Source organism: Trypanosoma brucei, chromosome 10, assembly GCF_000002445.2.
Source record: "Trypanosoma brucei brucei TREU927 chromosome 10, whole genome shotgun sequence".
In the NCBI taxonomy this organism is placed as follows: domain Eukaryota; phylum Euglenozoa; class Kinetoplastea; order Trypanosomatida; family Trypanosomatidae; genus Trypanosoma; species Trypanosoma brucei.
Window position 1 is genome coordinate 1,797,189 of NC_007283.1, and position 23,845 is coordinate 1,821,033.

At 50.7% G+C, this 23,845-nt stretch overlaps 7 protein-coding genes across 7 annotated transcripts, besides 1 other annotated feature; all 7 read right to left on the minus strand.

Annotated features, from left to right (window-relative positions):
- Nucleotides 1–586: 586 nt before the first annotated feature.
- Tb10.6k15.3460 (hypothetical protein, conserved) lies at nucleotides 587–8,152 on the minus strand (the record flags this gene model as incomplete). Its single annotated transcript, XM_817865.1, has 1 exon — nucleotides 587–8,152. The coding sequence occupies one exon, from the start codon at nucleotides 8,150–8,152 to the stop codon at nucleotides 587–589; it is 7,566 nt and encodes a 2,521-aa protein (XP_822958.1).
- A 571-nt stretch (nucleotides 8,153–8,723) lies between these two features.
- Nucleotides 8,724–10,781, minus strand: Tb10.6k15.3450 (hypothetical protein, conserved; the record flags this gene model as incomplete). The annotated part of the gene is made up of 1 exon (XM_817866.1): nucleotides 8,724–10,781. One exon carries the CDS (start codon nucleotides 10,779–10,781, stop codon nucleotides 8,724–8,726), a length of 2,058 nt encoding a protein of 685 aa, XP_822959.1.
- A 430-nt stretch (nucleotides 10,782–11,211) lies between these two features.
- Nucleotides 11,212–12,615, minus strand: Tb10.6k15.3440 (hypothetical protein, conserved; the record flags this gene model as incomplete). Its single annotated transcript, XM_817867.1, has 1 exon — nucleotides 11,212–12,615. One exon carries the CDS (start codon nucleotides 12,613–12,615, stop codon nucleotides 11,212–11,214), a length of 1,404 nt encoding a protein of 467 aa, XP_822960.1.
- A 24-nt stretch (nucleotides 12,616–12,639) lies between these two features.
- Nucleotides 12,640–13,014, minus strand: Tb10.6k15.3430 (hypothetical protein, unlikely; the record flags this gene model as incomplete). The annotated part of the gene is made up of 1 exon (XM_817868.1): nucleotides 12,640–13,014. The coding sequence occupies one exon, from the start codon at nucleotides 13,012–13,014 to the stop codon at nucleotides 12,640–12,642; it is 375 nt and encodes a 124-aa protein (XP_822961.1).
- A 121-nt stretch (nucleotides 13,015–13,135) lies between these two features.
- Tb10.6k15.3420 (hypothetical protein, conserved) lies at nucleotides 13,136–14,713 on the minus strand (the record flags this gene model as incomplete). The annotated part of the gene is made up of 1 exon (XM_817869.1): nucleotides 13,136–14,713. One exon carries the CDS (start codon nucleotides 14,711–14,713, stop codon nucleotides 13,136–13,138), a length of 1,578 nt encoding a protein of 525 aa, XP_822962.1.
- A 411-nt stretch (nucleotides 14,714–15,124) lies between these two features.
- On the minus strand, nucleotides 15,125–18,313 carry Tb10.6k15.3410 (pre-mRNA splicing factor ATP-dependent RNA helicase, putative; the record flags this gene model as incomplete). The annotated part of the gene is made up of 1 exon (XM_817870.1): nucleotides 15,125–18,313. One exon carries the CDS (start codon nucleotides 18,311–18,313, stop codon nucleotides 15,125–15,127), a length of 3,189 nt encoding a protein of 1,062 aa, XP_822963.1.
- A 1,223-nt stretch (nucleotides 18,314–19,536) lies between these two features.
- Nucleotides 19,537–19,566: a microsatellite.
- A 254-nt stretch (nucleotides 19,567–19,820) lies between these two features.
- Tb10.6k15.3400 (hypothetical protein, conserved) lies at nucleotides 19,821–23,288 on the minus strand (the record flags this gene model as incomplete). Its single annotated transcript, XM_817871.1, has 1 exon — nucleotides 19,821–23,288. One exon carries the CDS (start codon nucleotides 23,286–23,288, stop codon nucleotides 19,821–19,823), a length of 3,468 nt encoding a protein of 1,155 aa, XP_822964.1.
- Nucleotides 23,289–23,845: the final 557 nt, after the last annotated feature.

The window sequence follows — 23,845 nt, forward strand, 5'->3', positions numbered from 1 at the left end:
ATCTTTCCTTCCTTTAGTCTGAGTCTCTTTGCTAGTTGCGCCCATTCCCCCTTTACGAATGGAAGGATGGCATATAAAACGAATTCTACTATTGACTTCCTTTTTTAAAAATTTCTTTCTCACTTTTTTCTACCACTTATCTTTCTTCTACTTGATAATCTGAACGGTTGTACAGGAAACCACGCACCACCTAGGTAGTACACATGTAATGTTTGGTAATTCTAACATAGAGGGAGGGTGGAAAGCTCAAAAACAAAAAAATGGTCGAAATAATACCAACGGCAATTATTATCCCCCCTCCGTGATAGTTTCTTTTTTTTTTATTCCTTCGGCTTCCCGTTGGAAAGACCGGAAGAAAGGGGGGGAATCCTCTGAGCCTTTGTTCGAGCGGAATTTGACATCCTCAACATGTCGTATCTCAATTAACATATGTTTTGCTTACTTTTCTCCTTATTCCTCTGCTCCGCCTTGTTCCGTCCGGATGTTCGCGGTCGGCGACAATTCTATCTCGTGTCTGCCGGCCTACTTCTGCTGAGGAAAAGGAAGAGGAATGTGGAGGGAAAGAAACAGCCTCCACTACTGTAAACTACATCTGGTGTATCATCGCAAGGGCAACGCGAAATTCTTCGTATGTCATGCGGCCGTTACCACGTCGCCTCATTCCTTCGAACATCTTTGACATCTTGCCCTTGGACGGAGGCTGTCCAAAGAAATCCAACATCTTGATGTCTCTTTCGAAGGCTTCCCCATCGATGGTACTGCGCAAAATGTCGCATATTGAGCTGCGGTTGCCTGCAGACGATGCGGCAACGCGGGACAAGAGGGAACTGACGTAGCCCTGCTTCCGCAGCTCCTCTTTACACTCGAGTTTGCCGCCATAATGAACCCACAGACGTGGCACATCTTCCGCGGACGCGTGCAGAAGACTCTCCCACAACCATCCCTTTAGTGCTGCCTCATCCGAATTTCTGGCGGGATTACCAAAGTAATGCTGTGGGTCGCACACCCAATCATCTTCCCTCGATTTCGGTCTTTCGCACTCCACATCGGGCCCATTTCCACTGACCTTTTCATCAAGTCCAATGTGTGCCGGTGCCAGGGGGACAAAAGTCCCTTCCCTCTCAGTAAGGACGTCAATAAACTGCTTGGTGTCGAGCCCATGCACGAAGCTAAACATGTGACCAGTGTAGTATCCATCGTTTAACTCGTGTCGCTTACTACCTGTGTAACGAACTAGCGGGTTCTCCGCCCACTCTGACAAGTCGGTGGGGTCATGATCAACGTGACATAACGCACGAACAAGTGGGTCAGGCGCAAAATCTCCCGTGCCGCACCACAGATCGCGCTCCTTGTACGCTTGCAACGGCCCTTCACTCGCTAACACGACGTTATCGATACGGTTGGGTCTTACTGGAAGGTCATAATCCTCCCAATCAGAGAAGAGTTCACCGCGGAAAGAAGTGGGAACCGCTCTCTCGGGGTCAGGGTCACCAATGACATCGTGCAGAAACTTTTTCCAACTGCAGTCCCGCTGGTCCCAGCTCACTATATAACAGTGGACGTCATTGACGCCAGGCTCGCTCTCGATCATGCGTTCGCATTCAAAAGGAATAGCGGCGTTGACAACGTAAACATCTTCTGCATGGAACTTCGTTATTTCCATATCGTAGGCAAGATGGACATGCTGCTGTTGCGGGAGGGACCACTTAACGTAGAGTTGCGAGGGTGTCAACGAGAAGCGGATGAGGGCCTCACGGGCGCCAACAACACGTTGCGACTTCGCGGCCTCTTTCCATTCCTCACCGAACGCGTCGTAGAAATCGTCCTCTCCACCAGGTGTCACATCCAAATAGCCATTGGTACACGTTGTTGCGTAGAGCATGGGGGAGGAAAACTGTTTTTCGATAAGTGTCGGGGTCGTTCTCTTGCGAACCTCCCGCTTTATCCGTATACCGTTTTCATTGAGAACCCTCTCCAATAGACCCATCACCTTCACGTTGCCTGCTGCATGAGGTTTCAAAATGATCATAGCGGTATTCCTGTAGAGCAATGAGGGGCCCGTCTCCGCCGGCTGCGGGGCCCTTGAAGAAACTGTCATGGGCCCTTCGGCTTCCTCCCCTAGTGTGGAATGTCGCTCCTGCGTTGGCGTGCTAGCGGTGCCATCACGTCCTCCGTCATGAGCACACTCATTAGCGGGGAGTCGCGCCGCTCCAGTTGGATCAACCTCCTCCTCCTCGCGCTTCAACTCCTCCGACAACGCGGTCATCATAAACATGACACGGGAGGTGTCACATTGGCCAAGATGTTCGAATATGCTCATCTTGATTCCTCCGGACAACACCTCAGGGTTTTCGACCCATGTTTGTAGCACACACTCGAGCACTCCTTTCCGCAAAAGCAAAGAACCAAGATAATCTTCTTGAACGGAGTACTTCACACACTTCGTACGCTCTCTAATCGCCTGGATGGCACCTTGACTAACGTGCAGACCGTTACGCAGCTCATCTGGTGGTTCAGTTATCCCGTAATCTCTCCATCTGCGATTCAGTTGTCCCCGAATGCTCGTTGGCACAGCATCCGCTGGGGACTCGCTCCCAACAACCTCCTCTAAGAATGTGGGCCAGTCCATCTCACGGGGCTCCCACGACACGACATACCAGTGATGCATCGCCTCAGATGATTCGAGGAAGCATTTCAACCCCGGCATGAGGCCATTTACGACAAACACGCCATCAAACGGCAACTCAAAAATTTCAAGGCCTGGGCGAACCATCAACCGCCTTGATGCCGCCGTACACTTATAGAAGAGTTGAACAGGTGTAATGTTACTTAGCGCAACCAGCGCCTCGTACGCGTTTACCAGTACGCCGCCCTCAAGCAGGTTGCACCAACTAACCCCAAAACTCAGCTGCACTCTGTCCCTTTCCTTCCGTGACAATTTAATAGTTGAAACATCGCAGTCCGCGTACTCCAGCTCAACAGCGTAAAGGTGCTGAACAAAATCGCGCTCACGTAAGGTGGCAGCGCTCACATCACCTTCCTCGTCAATCCGCACCCTCGCGCGCGCAAAGACCGTCTCAACCGTCAAAGCAAAGCCACGGCACAGGGAGCCGGTCTTCATCAACACAAAAGCAGAGTTACGCGGCGCCTCGGAAAGATGTGCAAAATTCTCCGACTGGAGAAGTTGTAATGCCTCCTTGCTGTTCATCCTGCGCGCCATATCGAATAGGAATCGGCCGTCGCCACAGGGGGTACGTGGGTTTGTTAGACACCTTCTCATTACGTATGGTGTGATAGACAGTTCATCCATTCCAAAACGACACACCGCGTCACGTTTGATTCCCAACGAAAGCCACATTTGTTTCAAACGCATCGCCTCCAGAGGACTCGCGGATGCCATCACCGCACCCTCAAACGAGTCCGGTGGCCGCCGTAGCCCGGCAGCCTTCCACTCCTCACATAGGACCTGCTGCAAGCTTCCCGGTCTGGCTTCCTTAAGGTAAGGATCCCCAATGATGTAATCCATAAAATGAGCGTAATCCATGTCGCTGCTATTCCACGATACTGTCAAAAAATATTTCATGTTGGCCTCACCGCAAAACGTTTCCACAGTGTGAAGGGCAAACCCGTTAACAACATAAACGTCATGGTCGGGCATCTTACCGACGAAACAGTTTGGGGCTATGCGCGCCAGAGGTTCACACATCAGCCACCTATCCCTTAGGTATGCCGCCGAGTAGTCAAACTCCACAGCTGCGTCCACAGCGTTGAACACCTTTCGCGGGTCCCACATCGTTCCAAAAGTGCTGAGGAAAAGGGACAGGGCCTCCGAGTCGAGTGCATACTGGTAGGGAGATTGTCTGACTGCGTATTTGAATACGCCGTCCTGGACGGCGTGAGCCACGCTGCTTAGATCCTGATTTCCACCAACCATGCTTCCACTTCCGTCGATCCGTATGTTATAGTGGCGCAGAAAATCGGCGATATAGTTAATCACACGATCACTTGCTTCCGATGAAGTGCAGGCGGGATTGACCACAATGAAGGCGTAGTTCCGCTTCAAGTTTCCCTCTTCATCCTTCAGGGTTGACGAGGTGTCCCCTTCGGGGCAGAGAGGCTTCCCTTCCGCCCGCAGCACGCCTTTACATCCGTCAACACACTCTTTTCCAGTGTCCCTTTTCACCTTGTACTCGTGGCTGGACGAGAGCTCGGGGGGAACCGGCACAAATCTTGGTGCCTGGGGTGAAACGATGTGCATTCCACCAGACGACTGCAGCCCGATTAGTTGCGCTATCAGAAGTGGGTTCTCCGTGCATAACTTGTCGAACGCATCGCCCATGGACTCCAATGGCTCCTCTCTGTGTCGCACAAGGGGGTTCTCAAGTATCTTACGAAGATACCCGGGGTCTACGCCACCCATAACCAGTAACCGTCCGAAAACATCCTGTTCCAAGCTTACCCCAAGCCAAGAGACACGATCTGCAAGCCCCTCAACAGGCGTGGCAGAGGCGCAAAAACCGTTGTCAATACCGTCTGGCTGCCGTTGCAGACCGAGCTCCACCCAAGATTTGTACAGTGTGTGGCGAAGAGATGATTCCTCAGCCTTTTCTGGCACATCTGTACCGATCACGTACCGGTGGAAATCCCCCCACGTCATTATCTCGCTATCCCATGACACAACGTACCAAGAAACGTGGGAGCCAGCGTACATTCGCGAACGCAAATAAGGATAGAACCCATTGACAACATAAAGCCCCTCCCTCTCTAAGTAAGCAATGTAAAGGGAAGGAGCCAAGCACACCTTACGTGGTGCCTCATCCCAATCCTTTAGCAACTGCAAAACGCCAATCCTATCCACCGCCTGCGCTGCATTGATAACCAAATGAAGGTTCATCGCGGTATTCCACGTGATACCGAAGGTAGCATCAAACTCTGCCATCTGTTTTGTGCTGATGGGAATCTCGTGCACTGCGCGTGTCATGGCGTTGCGATAGAGGGTGCACTGCTTGCGGTCGGCAAGTTCCTTATCAAAGACTTCCGCCATGGGTACGCGACCCGAAGAAATTACCTCAATACGGTGTTGCAACAGTGCTTTTGGGATCCACGCTTCCACATGCTTTGTGCATGCGTGCGGTTTGACCCACAGAAATGCGTAATTCATTTTCAAACCGCGCAAAAAACGTGAAGTAATAACCTTCATGCGACGAACCACTTCAGAACTCTGTACGTGATACGAAAGATCAGACCTTGTATATTGTGGCAGAAAACATCCGGTTGCGCTCCAGTTCTTCCTTGATGTCCATGACTTCGGAGGTGGAGACGACGTATCATCAATATTCTTGATCGCCTTTACCCCTTCCTCCTCCTCTTCATCATCCTCATCTTGCGGGTTGCGTTCACCGTCTATGTACGTCGTAAGCATTGAAAGCGGCACACCTTCCAGTAGGAGGCGCTGTACAAAGTGGTCCTCCGGTAACTGAACGTCCAGCCAAATTTCTCGATCAACGGTACCCTCCAAAGGACCTTGCGAAACTGAAACGGCAGCAGACCAACGCGAGGCTGGCTTGAATGGCAACCCGAAACCCTTCCACTCATCCGCAAACGTGCGCTGCAAGCTTCCCTCCGTTGCTTTGTAGGGAATACAGTCGTCACTGAAACCAACCAAGCGCTCAGAGAGGTCGTGCCAAGTCCAAACATCCTCCTTCCACTCCACATCAAAGACGTGAGTCACGCTCCCAGGTTTTCCATGGGTCTCCCGAACAAAGGGAACAAAACCATTTAGCACGTATATTTCGTGGTCGGTTAGGTGAACCACCCAGCAGTTTGAGTGAAGCTGCACCGGTTGTACTGACTCCCACAGATGAAGGAGCTCCGTTGGTGTTAAACCCAGTACCTCGCAAGCAGAGGTTGCGCCCATCAACTGTCCACTGATAACACAACCCTCCCACGTATATCCGAATTGTGCATGAAACTGCTTTTTGATCGATGAACTGACGTTTCCGCACATATCATCTTTTTTGAAGTCAGCCCAGTGCGCCAGCTTAAGGAATTCATTGCTGCCGAGGTACCGTTTCTCGACGCTTCTGCTCAATAATGTTAGCTCCCGCACCACCGCTACATCAGCGGCAGCAAAACAATTCCTCACAGTTTCTATAGTCCACTCGTTGACGGCAAAGGGCCTCAGTACTACCACTGCTCGGTTGACCGATCGTTCGTTGTACTCTGCAAGAACATGCTGCTCTGCCTCGCACATAAGGTCCACGACTTCAGAAGTTTGTAAGTTCTCTAGAAGGTCAAAAACATGACCGGATCGCACCCCATCGGCCATTACAACCGCCGGATTCGACCGCCAGCCGTACAGCAGCGCACCTGTCAACCCACGCTCTTGCAGCCGTAGTGTGAGTGGATCGTGTGTGAGTGGTGATCCGATCCACAGGTAGCGCTCCAGCACTGCCTCCAGCGGACCCGCCGAGGCGTGGACCCCGTTGTTTGTTGTTGTGGGAATGCCCTGCAGCCCCAGTTCGCGCCAGCGGTTTTGTATCAACCCGCGCAAACTGGTTGGCGGTGCTTTGGCGGGGTTCGTACACCCAACCAGCTCCTCACGGAAGCTCCTCCAAGTCAGATGTTCTTCGAGCCATGAAACCACGTAGCACGTTACCTTCGCATCCTTCCGCTCATAGCTGTCCCGAATGTATGGAAAGAAGCCGTTAATCACAAAAGCATTCTCCTCAGAGAGGCGCGCAACGTACGCTCCAGGGGCAACCTTCAACACATCAGTGCATGAGCACCACATCTCGTACAACTCGGTGGAGGATATATCCCCAAGGATGCGCAAGGCAGAATCAGCATTCCACACCCGTCCACTCCGAACCAACTCCTTCCAGGACATGCCAAACCGCTCCTGGAATTCTTGCATTGTTTTGGGGCTCAACTCGATCAAATCGGGTGTTAAAACAGCGGCGTACTTCGCAATGGTTCCGTAATGCTGCTCCATCACGTGCCTCGACGCTATTTCGCTTCCAGAGATATGGTGTTGAGACAAGATTTGTACGCCCTTAACCTGTGTGAGTCGTTCCTCCACCAGCGCTCGGGTTTCGGGGGTGTTGGCGTGGGGTTTCACAAACAGCAGGGCCCTGTTGCGTACCTCGTCTGGATCTTCATCGTTTAGTACAATAGTCCAATCAGCTATGCGTGAAGGTGAAATCGGAGTATCAGCTTGATTCTTCCGTTCACTTAGGCACTTTTGTCTCTCATCAGCATAAACAGCGGCCACTAGACAGGTAGCCTCACTACTCTGCATGTCTTCTGTAATCTCAAATACAGAGCGACACGCGCCCTTGTAGCTGATGGGGGGATTTTTCATCAGTCCCTCAACAAAACCTCGCCCAACACCCTCTTGCAGCAGCTGCCGCCCAAAGTCATCTTCGTTGATACCACGATGCATCCACACAGAGCGGAGCGCAAGTGCCTCAATGGGCCCATTGGCATATATCAGGCCGTTGTCCGCAATGCTTGGTTGTTCACTGAGCCCGTATTCCTCCCAGTTCTCGTACATCAATCGGCGGAGGGACGTTGAGTCGGCTTCGCTGGGGTCCGCCGCGCCGATCACCTCTAAACAAAACCGTTTCCACGAGTACCGCGCCTCGGGCCATGAAAGGACGAAGAAACAAATCTTACTAGTGGGAGCGGTGAAGGAATTAAATAGCAGCGGGTAAAAGCCATTAATTACATATAGCCCTTCCTCTTTGAAATATGATACATAGAACCCGTACTCAAGCCGAACCCGCAATTTGGATGACCACCAACGGGCGTTTAATCCTTCCATAGTTGTATTGAGGGCTACCATAGCATCCTCGGGGGTCAGCACACGCCGTTCCTCCATCGCGACGGTCCAAGATTCACCAAACGCAGAGAAAAAAAGCATGGCAGACTCCTCTGAAGCGAATGTCCCCATTTCTAGAGAGGAGGACATGACACGCGCCGCAGTTGCGCTGTAATGTCGCTCCACATACGCGCCCCGGCTAACCTCCTGGCCTGTCAGTAGCTGCATGTCGTCCACGCGAATCCCATGGGAGTCAAAATGATCTCGTGCCTTCTCAATAAACGTATCCCTGCATGCACTGGGTTTAACTAGTACGAATGATGTATTCATCGGTGGTAATACGTCTTGAAAAAGTCTTTGTTACCTTGCTTCTTCTTGTGTATTCTGAAAGGAAGTGCAAAGGTGGTATATGATTTAGGCGGAACAACCAACAAGACAAGTAAAAGGAACAGGCACAAACTGGAAGAAAACGAAAAGCGCAAAATCGGCAACAGAACAGGAACATCTAAATGCATTTCGTCAGGTAGCAGGTACATCCTGCGAAATAAAAAGAACGGATGCTATTGCTCGTAGACGGAAACTGCAAAACAAATGTATGATATAAAATATATCATACATTTATGCCGACTTTTTTTTTGGGGGGGGAGGGTACAACGAGAAACCCAACAACAGTAAAAACTAAAAAAAAAAGTGAGAAAACTTTACGCTGAAGCGCATCTAAAGAGAGTATACGTGAAGAGTGAAAAGAAATGGATGCTTGCAGGAGCGTATGACCGAAACATACCAAGGAGGCAGGAACTTACGTGTACGTCTCAAAATGCGAACCTGCACACCGGAGAACGTATTTCCCCCAACCTCCCCAAACGCACTGAATGTTTGTCTGTTCGCCTTAGCTTGTTTTCTAACGAGGAAATCGGAGCGCCGCGTTATACTCATTTATGAGCGCTACGGCGTCGCCCGGAATAGCCAACATGGCAGTGTTTAACTGAACCAAATAAGCGGCCACCTGCATACCCTCCGCCACCCCTGACACAAGGCTCCGAATCTTTTCTACCTGCTGTTGGTGAAGGTGTATAGCGTTTTCATTTTCTAGAAGCGCACGCATAAGCGTTGCCACGTCATGGCCATGAAACACGCACTCACCCCTGTGGCAACTCTCCCCATAAGTTAGCGGAATGGTTCGTCCAGCGTTGCGGTCGACAAACATGCTAAAATCCACTAATTTTTCCCAGTGCACTGGAATTAGCAATGCCGAGGTCATGTCCTGAGCACCGCCACCATCAGGTAGAGCAAAGAAAATGTGGTTCAATCCGTAGAGATTACCGTGCACCGTGCGTCTCGCAACAAGGTCCAACAGCATCTTGAGTATTAGCTTCATACACGTAGGAAACGAGCAAGGCGACAGGGGAAGAAGAGAGAGCGGAACGCTGCGGTACCCTTTAGCCAGTGTAATGACGGTCAGCCCCCCATCAGAGTAGCGGTAGCCGGCAACATGCACAGCGGATGTACTGCCAGTGACATACGATAATCCAAGTGCCGCACGATGTGCCTCATTTACTCCCTCTTGCACTGCTCTTACGCTCCAGCGGTAAATAAGAGCCTGCGGAGGTGAGCCCATGGCAGAAGAACAAGAAGGGATAACTGAGGGCACGCCCTGCGTTGGACCCTCCGTCATTTCCTGCGCCTCGTACACATCAGCAGAGGCATGGTGGCACACGATACGGTAAAAACGGCCTTCCAGAACCAAAACTTTGCCAGGCGATACCTGCGGTGCGGACGCATCACTTGTGTAAAATTCGCCACCTGAGCAGAACGCCTCAACGTTTGCGTTAACAAACGACAAAACGCTAGCAGCGGGGATGGTTTGGCTTTGAGCTCCATAAACCTTAGTAGGTATAGTGACGGGATGATGAACAGTGGACTGCGGCGTCGGTCCGCACTTGGGTGGGAAAAGCTGCTTTGTCGTGCGAAACTCCGACAACCCCTCTCCTGCGCGTTGCGATGCGGACCCATCCGCAGGACATTCAGGAGACGTTTTGGCGTGGAGCACCGAACTACTTGACGTTACGCCCTCCCCTCCTAGTCTATCGTTGACGGCACCTTGCCACTCCAAAGGAGACGCTGTGCTGCTTCGCAGAGGTGGCGCCGCCGAGGCTAATTGGCTCGTTTGGTTCTCGGACGACTGCCCAAGATCTTCACCAGTAGAGAGCAGCACTGGAAACGCGGAATGACGACCATCTGATATCACCTCTGATTGAAATAGTAATTGATCCCGTGGTTGTTGCCGCGGCTGCCCGACAACACCTTCTGACCATGGAAAGGGGTTCACGCATGGATTCGCTCTCCTATCAGGGTAAGTGGAAAATTGAGACATCGGAACCGTGCCAGCCGCTGCCGCCGCTGGTGTTAGCGTGTACGACTCCGATGGGGCGACCAAGCTGGAAAACCGCTGAGTTGATGCAGACACCTCAAAGTTACTTTCTGTGTCATTCATTGGGGGCAAGTTGACATATGGTGTTGGTCGGTACACGGAGTCCCTGCCCTCGTGGTCCTGTTCCTCCACGTGGCCCACTGGGCGGGTCACAGAAGCGTGGTTTCTCTCATTACTAACACCAGTACCCGAAGCGAGACGCACAGCAGAGTTTCGTGTGGCATCCCCTCGTCCCTCCACACGGAGGAGTTCGTGTTGCACCTCCGACTCGATTATTTGGTAGAGTACACACAGTTCACGACCACAGTTATCACGCACTGGAAACTGGGAACGAAACACTACATTGGGGTCTCGTGAAGTGAGCAGGCCATTCCTTCTCTTGGCATCATCCGTCTGGCATCGCAAACCCTCCACAGAGGTGGCATCTTCATCCTCTTTCATGTAATCGAGCAATGACATGCGCCTGATGTAAGTCCTGTCAAACCCGTAGTAGGCCTTGTAGGGTGAATACGCATTGACTTCTTCCATATTTCCCCCTCACAACTACAAGTTCCCCTTCTGCTCAAAGAACTCGCACCACAAAACTATGGAAACAACGCCTCACCAACAAGTCTACACACGGCTTCAGCCTTCGACCCACTCCCTTCCGCACACAAAATGACACGAAAACGAAAAGACTGTGATGCAAAGGTACACAGAAATTGAAGGCTGCAAGGCAAAGAAAGAAGTTAGAGCTAACGACGATTATGGCACCAATGAGTATGGTTGGTAAGGGAAAAAAAAACAAATCGAACGGTCCAGAGGTATATGGAAACACAAAAAATAACGAGTACGTACGTGTATATACACAAATAAATATATGTAAAAGTCTCTTTACTACCACATTCAGGATGACGAAGTTTCAGTGATCCAAATCCAATTCGCACTTAGCTCAAAATCAAACGATCGCGCACGCGCCTTACCCACTGGGTGGGGCACTATGCTTTATAACAGTAACACAAATCAACTCCCGACACTCAGGGTAGGACAAAACTTTGTCCAACGATTCACGTGAGGCGTGCAACCCCACATTCGTCGAGCCTCTAATACCGTTCATTCCCCTACCCGCCGTCTTCTGCTCTGTCTCTCTCTGGCCAGCTTCTTGTGACAGCCACCGCAGAGCCACACTGTCCAACATTTCAAACACCGTCAACGACAGCTCACCTCCTGCCCTGTTGTCATCGTTTTCCACACTATTGCTATTACTGTTGCCACTGACACCGTCCCCACCTCCAGCACTAATCATTATATTGGGAACGAAATGGCCACTATTGGTGTAGCCGTGCACGATGTCACCAATCCGAGTGGTTGCCATCTCTCGGCGTATTGTGAAGAGGTGCGCCACCATTGGACACAGTAAACCCATCACGTGCGCAGGGGACACCATGACATGGACGAAGCTTGTAATCGGAGTAGTGTCACGTGGGAGTTGTTCCTGCCGCTGCTGCCTCTGGTACTTCAACAATGCAGGGCTGCGAAGTGAGAAGGGGGGCTCACGAGCACGGGACAAGAGAGGTCGTGCGAACAGGAGCGCCACAACTTTCAACAATCGAAAGAGCAACGGGACTCTCCCCGGAATGTAGCATCCCGGTACGCTATGGTGCAACATGGCACCGCGCAACACGATTAAAAGGTGCCGCAAGTAGCGGGATACCTCACAAGAGAGCGTCACAGTGTCCACCAGCTCGCAACCATCCTCTGAGAGCATCACTTCAAGCATATTGCGCCTATTGACGACGTTTGACTCATCATTGTCTGTAGACTGAATAACCGCAGCACTTTCCATGGTGAACGATGACATGTACGTGGATAGTGCGAAACCTGCACGTAACCATTCCGGGACTGCCGTTGCGAATACACGGGCGTCACAGTACGCCACAATACGCAAAGAAGGCACGCGTCGAACCTCCCCACCCACACGGACAACGGAGAACTGCAGCACATCCATGATTGCGGACTGCACGGAGGGTGTAGCGGCAGCCAGGCCAGTTAAGCAGATAATATTCACAGGCCGTTGTTTCCCCTCTACGATATTGTTACCGGTAGAACTAGCGGTTTCTGCGCGGGATACGAAACTGCAGAAGGTTTCACTACTGGTTTGTTCGGTGAGTCGCAGCTCCAAGTACGTTGGCCCCTTCGGCATCGATGTCACGGTGGTGTTACAAGCCCCGTCATGAAGTACAAGAAGGTGTGCGGATGGCACGCAACAACATACTGAGACAAGCACGTACAGCTGCCGGCACTCGCATAGCACTGGATGGTTCGTAGCGGGCCACTGACTGGAAAGGGGATCGGGAAAACACTGGCTAAACGTGGCCGGCATTTCTCCACTGTTGAAGCGTTACAGCTACGGTATGTGTCTCAAGTGCTGTAGGACGACACTCCCAATAACATATCTTGCCACACACGTAGAGAAGGAGGGGAACGACGTTGCCCAACATTCAGTAACAAAGGAATAACACACAAACAAACCAAGGAGGAAAGGAAAGTTGCGTTTAAAAAACAATAAAGTCGCGAGGGGAACACAAAAGAAAAGCGGGAAATACTCAAGAAAAAAACGTAACCAACCACGGCTATGGCGCGCGTAAAAAGCACACAGCGCAGGACACCTCAAATAGCGCTGCGAGAGAAGGAAAAGAGAGGGTAAGAAAACGGCTGTGAGATCAATCGCTACACCACAACCATAAAAGAAATACTGAGAAGGGGCGGCAACGAAACGCATCCACTGAGGAAGCGTTCGCCCCGTTGATGGACAGGCCCCTTATCCTTTTTCGTCTTCGTGAAGCAGAAACGATAACGCAGTTTCGTGGAAACGGTATGGAAAAAAAAAGAAATTGCAAGGTCTATAGTGCGTCAGGAGAATCGATGCGTGGGGAAAGTGCGTTATCGTCTCCAAAATTACTTACGTCCCAAAGCTCCTCCCCACTTAAATTGTGGGGCTCGTGGCTGCCATTGGCTCTAGTACCTGCCACCGCCCCAGTCGCAGTGCGCCGACGGGAAACTACCCTTCTAGTGTCTGAAATGTTTGTAAATGCGTGAGAAAAATCATCGTTACCCTGCAGGGCGTCAGGAGTAAATGCAGTGCCTCCATCACCAAAGGCTGTGCTTTCATTCTGCCTCTCTCCCCCAAAGACGTCAGGATACCCTATACTGCCAGGACGCTGCCATTGTTGTACCGTTGCCGCTTGGTTGTCACCTACCGATGCGTCGAAACCCCCCACAGCTCCTGGGGCCAAACCCGCTCTATTGAGAGATAAGTCACTGAGGTTATCGACATTAAAAACATCAGCTAAATTGTCAGCACCACGTCCCATCATCCCTGAGCCAAACGGGGGCACGGTGTCGCCGACACCCTGCACCACAGGAGTCCCATCCGGCCTCAGTGGCTCCGCCTTTTGCAGCCCCGAAGAGCCCCAATGCATCGCGCTTCCTCCCGCATGAGGTTCATCCTCCAACAGAGAGTGCATATTTTTGAACTGCTCTTCCTGGGCGCGGGTGGCGAATAGTCTTCGCATTTCCTCCACCTGTTCGTTGTAGTCGGCTTCTGTCATAAGGGCATAACTTCGCACGATGCGGACTCGTTCCCCTCTCCCAATAGCATCACGAGCCTCCGATATGATCCTCTCCCGTGCCGCGGTATGAATGCTGAGTGCTGCCTTATCTACAGAAAGCCTTATACCAGTCTTTTCCCACGGTACGTCTGACATTGAAAAAAGGGCTATTGCCGGATCGTGTGATTTATATACCCGTGTGACAAGTCCGATTGTGTATATGATAAGGTTGACAATGGCTGCTCCCATAGCCCACTCGAGCCGGGTTCCGAACAGATGGAACCCATCAAAGCCAGACTCTAGAAGTTTCTCGTTATCTTCCTCGGCGAGCTTAGCCGCACAGAATTCCAAACTGGCACTGTAGTAAGACCGAACAGGACCTGACACCGCCACAAGCGCGATGATCGTGACGGTCAAAACGTATGCCAATACATTTAAAATGAGATGCACTGGTACGTGTAGACCAAACAAATGCATATGACGAATATTGGTGGAGTAGCAATACCCACCCGCAACACCGTTGAGGGCCGCCAGGAACTGCACAACTAGAACAGCGCGCATGTGTTGCAGCATAGAAATAATCGCAAAGGGAAGAGACTTAGCGTTGACACCCACCACCACTCCGACACCGTAAATTGGCATTATGCCTTCGTACTCGCAGTTACTCATCACCATTTCTAGCGAATCAGAAAGATTCGCGCCGGGAGCGCTGAAGCTGCCATGCATACCTGCCTGCAATCGAACGTCAGCCTCGGTTAGAAGCACAACGTAACTAATGACGAAAATCGCCGCACCCAACTGATAAAGTACCCTCATTACTCGTTCAACCCTCTGTCGGGGGGACGTAGGAAACGGAAAGACGAAAAACATGACAGCTCGCTCAATGTATGCCGAGAGAAGAGCGAAGAAAAAAGGAGGGAGCTGGTTTGGTACAACGCAGCTCCTAAGTTTATGAATATGTGTATTTATGTATGTATGGTACGACTTTGCTTCACTAAGGGGAAAACCTGAAGCGTTTGAAAACTCTTGTGTCTCTACTCTACTTTTATCGGAAGTATCGGTGTAAGTTCTCTCTGCGACAACACCTTAGATAAATTCAAATGGAGGAAAAGAGAAAGTTAGAGCAGAATAAGAAGCAATATAAATAGAAAATGCAAAAGCCACCTCATCAAAGCACCTAGCACAACAACGGCGTGAGAGTTACCGGTAAAGGTGTATTAAATAGACACGCTCTCCGCCACGCATCGACATGTACTCCACCACCTGTATTCCCCCGTGTGATCACCTGCGACGCCTCTGCTTAGAGATTCTCCACGAGTTTCCGCTCTCCCATGCGCGCAGAATTGGATTAAGGCGTTCGGCACGTTGCTCTTTCGTTAATTTCCCCTTCCGCGGTTTGCTGTAAAACGCTGGGGCGAGTTCCACAAGCCAACGTGGCTCGATGGCCAGTATCTCACGCATGTACTCGCGGCTTGTTAATTGAACCTCGTTGTACAAGAGATATTTTGGTGGTGTGTCCCGTAAACAGGACGAAGGATGAACATAAACCTCGCGCCGCTCCGCAAGCGTGGCGTAGGCCACGTCCGTGATACGTCTTGCAGCATTGAAAAAGTACCCAGCGGTAATGGCCCGTCGCACCTCCGTAAGTGAGGAGTCGTTATGATGCTCAATGTTTGTATGTCGCTTCCGCAACATTTCGCTAAGTTGGTCACGGGTATCGCGAGCCTCCATAAGCATGCGGTGTTTTAAGAAGTTCCGCTTACACCAGTTTTCGCTCAGACCGTTGGCCACCCATGCATCGTACACAGCAAGCAGTGTAATGTGGTCACCCTCCGGTTGGTGAAACTGCCGCTTTGCTGCATCTGCCGCCTCGTGTTGATCACGCGGCCGGTAAAATACGCCACGCTTTTGAGCTGCGAGCATAGAGACTATGGTGAGCACGGGCTCGCTGCAACCCAAGTCGACAGCCGTAAGAAGTGTCTTGCTGTGCGAGGGATCAATGGGCAAATGAGCCATACGACCTCCCAGCGGCGTCAGAAGCCCATCCTCATCCAATGCCTCGAGGTAGCGCAACTTTTGTAACGCCGTCACCAGCGTCTCTTGGGGAGGTGGATCCATGAGGTCCAGAGCGAAGAGGTCATTAATTCCCATTGCCTTCAATTGCAGAACTACGTGGAACAAGTTCGAACGCTGAATATCAGGAACGGTGGCAGGGTCCATATCCTGGCGAAACTGAATCTCCGTGTACATACGAAAGCACTTGCCGGGCCCAATACGCCCTGCACGCCCGGCCCGTTGACGCGCTTGTGCTTGCGAGATGGGCATGATTTTGAGTTGCTCCATCCCTGTCTTCGGGTCGAACACATTTTGCTTACTATACCCGCTGTCCACCACGTAAGAAAGGTTACTAATTGTAATGGAAGTTTCTGCGACATTTGTGGCGAGCACGACCTTCCTGCAATGTGGCGGCGTCGGCTCGAAAACGCGTGACTGCACATCTTGTGGCAGTGTCGCAGTTAAGGGGAGGATGAGCATGTCCGGCACCGGGAGGTCACTGAGGCCCCGAAGCCGCTCCATCCAGCGGAAGAGACGGTCACCACCAAACTCAATCTCCTCTTGTCCTGTAAGAAATACAAGGACATCGCCTGGTGGCTCCTCAAGATGTAACTTCATCACAGTTTTTAGAGCACAGTCGAGGTAATCCTCCGTTGGCTCCGCAAGGAAATACGTGTCAACAGGAAAAGTGCGACCTTCGATAAAAAACACATCGTGGACGTTGAAGTACGAACAGAATTTCTCCCTCTCAAGTGTGGCAGAAGTGACAATAACTTTTAGTGTTGGCCGCTTGTGTGTTGCGTTGCGTACAATTGCAAAGAGCAAATCAGTGTTGACCGACCGCTCGTGTGCCTCATCGAGGATGATAACGCTATACCTCTGAAATGAGTCATCAAGAAGGGCTTCACGCAGCAACATACCGTCTGTCATGTACTTTATGCACGTGAGGGAAGATGTGACATCGCGAAACCGGACAGTGTAACCGACTTCCTCACCGAGGCGGCAACCGTACTCCTCGGCCACACGGATTGCAAGTGTCTCCGCCGCCACTCGCCGGGGTTGGGTGCAACAAACAACACCGTTCTTACCGTAACCGTGCTCAACAAGATACTGAGGAATTTGTGTTGTTTTGCCACTGCCAGTTTCTCCCACCAACACAGTTACTGCATGTGCATCAACGTGCTGTAGGAACCGATCACGAAATGCATAAATGGGCAGCGAACGACGCTGCTCTGCAAGGCTCTCAGAGGTTTCCATCATACCGAAGCGGGGCTTCTCCCCGAAACTGTGTTTCATCCACGGTGGAAGCGCAGAACGAGAACCACGGCCAAGTCCGCCCCTATGGAGGTGTTCTTCCGGGCGCTCTAATAATTCCCGATCGAGGAACGTATTGCCCTTGTAGTGGGTTCCATCCTCCTCGTTATTACCCTCCTCATCATCTCCCTCTTCCTTTCTGTCAGCAGCATCATTCGGTTCATAGAAACCGCGCGCCTGCTCTGCCAACCGCTGCTGCCGCCGCTCCTTCGCTTGAAGAATCTGCCGCTCCTTGTTACGTTGCTGCTGCGCCAAGGCAGCACGCTTCATGGTATTAGTTTCAATCTCTTCGGCGCAAGCTTGTTGCACGACGCGGCGTGCAATGATGGCTTCTCGCTGTGCCGGTGTGCTCGCCCTCATCAACTGCTCGGACGGCAACAACGCCCGGTAGTTGATGGGTTTGTGTCGCACCAACCCACGCAAGAACAGGGGTTCTTCTTCATTCAGCTCCACCTGCTCCACATCCTCATCATCCGTCTTAACCTGAAGTAATTCCGACTCATCCAGTAACCCGGTGCGTACCAACTGCGCCAACTGCATTTTCTCCTCCGCTCTCACCTTCATCGCCGCTCTGCGCTCCGCGGGGTCCACTGAAAGGTCCTGCAAAGTCCTTTGTCTACCGGCGGCGCTGTCGCCTCCCTCGTTTGCATCCCGTCGGGCCTCCTCTTCCTGCAGAATCTTTTGCCTGAGAGTTTCTTCAATTTCCCGCCGTTCCTGCTCCACGATGGCGAGTGCCCCAGCTGCGAGACATTTCGACCAGTCGATGTCACCCAAAAGTGATCGCATTAGGCACGCAAGGTCCTGCAACTGCGAGAGCTGTATGGGTGGCTCATCATTCTCATCTCCATTGATAGCGCTATCAAGCGCGTCAACCAGCGACTTGTTTCTCTCCTCTGCTGAAACTTCCTTCAAGTCATCACTATCCCGTTTTTTTTCATTCGCCTCAGCGAAAAGAGAAACAAGCCCCTCCACGTCATCATAAAGTCCCTCTGCCTCCGCCGCACTCTCCGGCCTACCAAGCACGTGCTCTAGCCTGTGGTACAGCTCATTTTTGCTGTAAATGAGTTGCAATTTCCTCAGCACACATAACTCATCGCTCATTACCTTTTCGCCGCACTTTTTTCCCGGCGCAACCCCCACTACAGGCGAAGCAGCAGCAGCACTGAGGAAGGCAGAGCCACTGGGCAGTTAATGGAGGAAATGGGGAGAAAAGAAAAGAAGAACGCAAGGGGTGTTACAGTTACAGTGATCACGTAATAGAAAAATATGTCATGTATGGAGAGGCACACACACATATATTATTTATGTAAGGTATGAACCAAAAATACTCGTAGGGAAGTAAAAGCATGGCCTCCCAATGAAGAGGGACACTGCGTAAAGGGAAATTGGAAATCCCAGGCTTAACAGAGGGCGGTTGAATTTAAGATAGAGCCAAAAGAAGAGACAATGGGGAAAAAAAAAACAGCGGTACGAACAAGAAACTTTCAAAAAAATAAAATGAAGTTAACGATCAGGTGTGAAGGGAAGTGGGTCACGTCCGGAAAGAAACACACGCAATAAACCAGCGATGAGGTAAAAAAAGGGGGGAAAAGATGAGAAGGGAGTCTATCATCGCTTAACGTTGTCAAAACACCTTGAAGAGAAGGAAATTATAAATAACCGCAAACGCACGCAACAACTCTAGTCACTTCGTCCCATCGCAGTACAATGTAGGCGCAATGGAGTGAGTTGCTACCTTTATTAGCACTAAATGAAGAAGTGGCAGGAAAAAAAAAACATTATCCATCCTTTTCTTCTTTTCCGTTGTTGATCAATTGTATCCACACAACCACACACACGCACACTGTTTAACAAGTCCCCCTTTTTTTTTTGCATCTGCACAAGTTCTAACGCTTGTGAAATCAAACCGAGCGTCCAAGCCACTAAAGTGTAAAACAAAAAAAAACATAAATTACCGCTCCTCCACCGACAAACCTATGTAGAGAAAAACATACACGTAGTACTGAATTAAAAGTCTCGAAATCAAAATAAGTAAACAAATAAACAAACATATATTTACTTGCACTTCTTTATATATTGAAAGACAGGAAACTTTACGCACACGACGCTCACTATGCATTTAATTCAAACTGATGGAGCTACTTCCCCTCGGTTTCTTTTCTCCCGCTCAATTCCCTCCACAGCAAGCGTGGGTACTGCCACCGCTGCTGTCATAATCCCTTTTCACTCAGATGATGTACTGTGCACACGAGTGCTGGTATAAGACATATATATATTAAAACATGAAAAAAAAATAACAACACTGGAAAAGTTGAAGGATGAGTAAAAAAGAAAAGAAAAAAGAAAAAGAAAAATTAAATAGGGAGTGGTACTGGAATAGTGAAATGGGATTACAGAGAAGAGTACAAAAAAAAACGAAAAGGAGGAAAGAAGATATCCTCTTACCCCTGGGTGCCCCTTTCTACGTTACCTACGCCCCCAGTCACATTCACGCACGGGTAAACCACATCTGAAATTCCTCGCAGCGAACATTTCTGGGCATGTATTTTTCATTCATACAAAACATTACTCGACAAATCACACTCTTGTCAACACAAAACTCTACTCATCATCGTCTTCTATCCGGCGACTCCTGAGGAGAAAAAAGGAATCTCGTCATCATCTCCCGATTACGTCGTAGCGCCATGGGCCCCGACGGCACGTCATCAAATCCCTTCGACGGGCTGCCTCCCTCATGAGCATCGAGGTGTTTCATGAGTGTTCGCCGCCCTGACAACTTCCGCTTTACCTTCTCAAATTTCACAAGACCGTAAGGACTGCGACCCTTATCCATCAGGTTACCAATTTCAATAAATTTAGGAACATCGACAGTCCAAAACATACCAAAGACAGTGTGCTCCGCCTCCCACAGCAATACAGACTTGGTATCGGGGTTGTACGCCTTTATCAGTGCTGCACTGCGGCCAAAACCCACCACGTCATGCGCTATGGCAGTGTCGTAGTTCAGGAGGAGAACTGTGTTATTATTCTCCCGACGTGTGGCATCTCTAAGAATCGAATCGATATTCCCTTCCGTCACATCCTCCATGACCTCCACATGCACAAGCCACTCTTCATCATTGTGTTCATCGATTTGACTGTCACTTGACCCCCTTGTAGAATTGCGAGATTCCAGAAACATGCGGCAAATCTGGGCGAGAAATACTGTATCGATTTGCTTGTTAATCACTGAAAGAGATACATCCACGTCACGCCACGCAAATGCCTGAGTCCCCCGGCGACGTTGACGGTTCATTGTCTGAAGGTACGCCTCGTAAAATATCTCCTCTGGTGAGTAGAAGAATCCAAGCTGGGTGAAGGCGCACGAAAGTGCCTGGAAATGCGGCGATGGGCTAACATGGAAAATGTTCCGTAGAGGCAGCATACGCAACGGTGTTTCTCGAGAATACTCAAGTGGAAACGATGGTGCCGGAAGAGTCGTGCAGTGTGACACTTTAAGGAAGCCACAACGGCGGTGAACGGTGTCCGCATCATGCATGGCCCTGAAGAGAGTGTGGAGGCACACGGACCATGTGCGGAAGTATCGGTTGGGATTCGTATCCATCACCGTCACGCCGCCGGTTGCCTTATTGTAACCAACAACTAGGCCTGTGGAACCAAATGGACGGGAGTCACCGAACACCTCAATTTCATTTGTGTTGAACAACATGACGAGGGCCTTGCCACGGTCCGCCAAGCATTCCTCCATGATTTGTTCAAACTCCTCGACGGTTACACGTGCTTTGTTGCCGTTTCGCCTGTCAGTATGATAGGCCTTTACGCTTACATTAAGACCGACATGCTCCACGTACGTCGTGAGGCAAACAGCCATTGATTCAAGCGTGAAGTAGCGCAGCATCAACGACGATATTTCGAAGGGTAGGGCAACAATAACGTCTTCAAATGTCGTAGGACAGCCCAACTCCGTTAAAGTTAGCGCAATCATCGTTGGGCTCAATGGCAATGATGGAAAACACAATGTTCTCATCACCTCCCTTCTCGTCACACCGAGTGCATCTTGGTCCCTTAGTAGAGCGAGGTATCTTTGCACAGTTGGATCCACGCGCCTCAAGGCCCCAACCCGCGGAGCCTGCGATTCATGTCCCAAAGGCAGCGAGTCACACCATGTCTCATCATGACTTAATCCCACATGTGTGCTGGCTGCGGTGCGCTTGGAGAATATAAGGTATCCGTTTGAGGTCATAGCCCGATGCAGGCGTTCAAGTGAACAAGTCCAGAGCTTCATGAACTTCTTCGGGTGCGCATCAATAAGCGACACCACCTGTGACTCCTCATCATAACCGGAGAGCACGCACCACTGGGGAGTATTGCTGACGTACAGGACATTGTGCGCAACGTTAGCATTATACATAATCACCATGACGTGCTCCGGGGCGTCAGGATCCTTGTTTGCATTCTTTACGTCGGTGAGAATTGACTCCAGCTCGAACACAGAGATGGTTGGCACCGCGTCTTCTCGAGAGGTGTTTGTGAGAATAGGGTAAATGGAGACATCGTAATTACGCTCCGTAAGGCGGATGTACTCTCGCGCGTATTTGAATACCTCTCCCAACGGCAGCGTGCTGTCGATGAGCACCTCTGCTGGAAACTTCATGGTGCGGACAATATCCGAAACTGGTAGCCCATTACCGTGGCCGTGCGCACTTGCTCTGTCACCTCCGAGAAGGTGCATCGCCCACGCAACTGCGATGATGTGAGGGCTGGTGTGGCCTGAGATGGCAGAGGCATGGGTTCCCATAGATGTCGTGCCAAGTACATTTCCTCCCGCCAGTTCAGGCGAGAACATGGATTGAACTTCGTCGTGGGACATCACCGGCACGCTATCCTTGCGAAAGATACGCATGAAACCACGCGCTCGTTCATTCTCCAACGGTACTGTCATCGCCTTGAAAAGGGCTGCGGCAGGAACTTCAAACAACCTTACGTGCAACTGATCATCAACGATACCTTCTGCGAGGGTAACCATCAGCTCCACTACACACCGCACCTCCACAATAACAGCGTACACTCCATTGTTATTTTTAGAATATTGCCTCTCCTGATCCCTTAATCCAACACGGATAGAGTCTGCGAGGGCGGAGACGTCGTCATCTCCATCCACAAAGTTGTCAACGAATGTTTCCTGCTGGAGAACGTATGGATCATAATTTACAATGCGTACTGCTTGAATCTGCTCTTCACTGTCGTTGGCTATGGCTTTTGTGAACTCGTGCAACTGCATGCACGTCTGCCGATCGCCCACCTCGTTGCGACCAAGTTCCACCTGCCCAACGACGGGCGAGATGTCAAAATGGACAACAGAAAGGCCATACTCGTTCTTGAAGCGATTGTCAACATCAATAAACTCACGGAGAATGTCGCTCATGACCTGTAGTGTCTGGACACCGCTGTGGAGGTAGTGGAGGGGTAAGTGGACAGCAAAAAATATATCTTCCATGGTAACGCACTTTTTGCGATCCCTGCAGCCGCGCGCACCTCCGAGAAGGTAGGAAAGAGCAACTGCAGCAGCACCAAAGTGGCCGCATTCCATAATAGCCTTATGCTCGTAATCCCGCTGCACCTCGTAACTCTTGAAGAATGCCATACGGGCTTTGCGAATTTCTACCACCTGTTGGCGGCTTCTGTGTTGACCTACAAGGGATCCAGTCCTCGATTGCTCCGCATTGTTAATGTTACTCGTGTTGCCTGATTGGTTCGTTCCCCACGACCGCCCGTTGTTTTCGTTGGGCGTTTGGTTCTGTCGCCGTGGGGGCTGGTGCTCGGTACACGACGACTCAGAGCCCCCAGCTGTCGTGCTGAATGAAACCTGCGAGGACCGACACGCTCCGCGCATTGAACCCTCCAATACCTCTTCATTTCCACTGCGCGCGTCTTCTGCACCGCCGTAGTAAACCCGATCCCTTTCCATTGCACGGCGGCCTGAATTTGACACCTTCTCAAGTGCTGCCAGAGCGGCTTCCCACTTCCTGAGGTGCTCCTCAGTGGAGGCACGGGCATTAATTTGGCCGTTCCCCATCTGTCAGATTTCACCCTAAACCGTCACTATTCTACACCCCGTTTCCGGAAACTCGCTTGATCACTACCTTTAGCCCGTAGTGGTAGAGACACTGCTTCAATAATAAGTTTCGAAGCCACACCCTTTCCTTCTTACTTGAATACAGCGTACAAGAGTACATATAAATGGAGGTAGACAAATATAGGCATGGTGACATACAAATCAAAAAACTGACCTGTACGAAGCGACGTACAGGAGTAAAGGTGGTGACGGTGAGGGGAAACAACGAAGAGGAGGAAAAACATCGAAAAAAAAAAATTCTGCCCAACGGTTGAAGCAAACAAATCTCTTAACGTGCACTGCTCCTCTTGTTATAGGCAAAATTGCAGAAATTTTGCTCATGTGTGGCGGGGTTCCGCGCACAGCGCTGCTGAATAACAAGATTTGACGCCGGCGGCATAAATATCACAAGCAAAGCCAAATAGAACCCGTGGGTGTTTTCACGGTCCCCAGAGGGATTTATATCTTTTATTTTTTTTTTTTAGTCTCCGTTATTGCTAATACTCATCCTTCCCTTT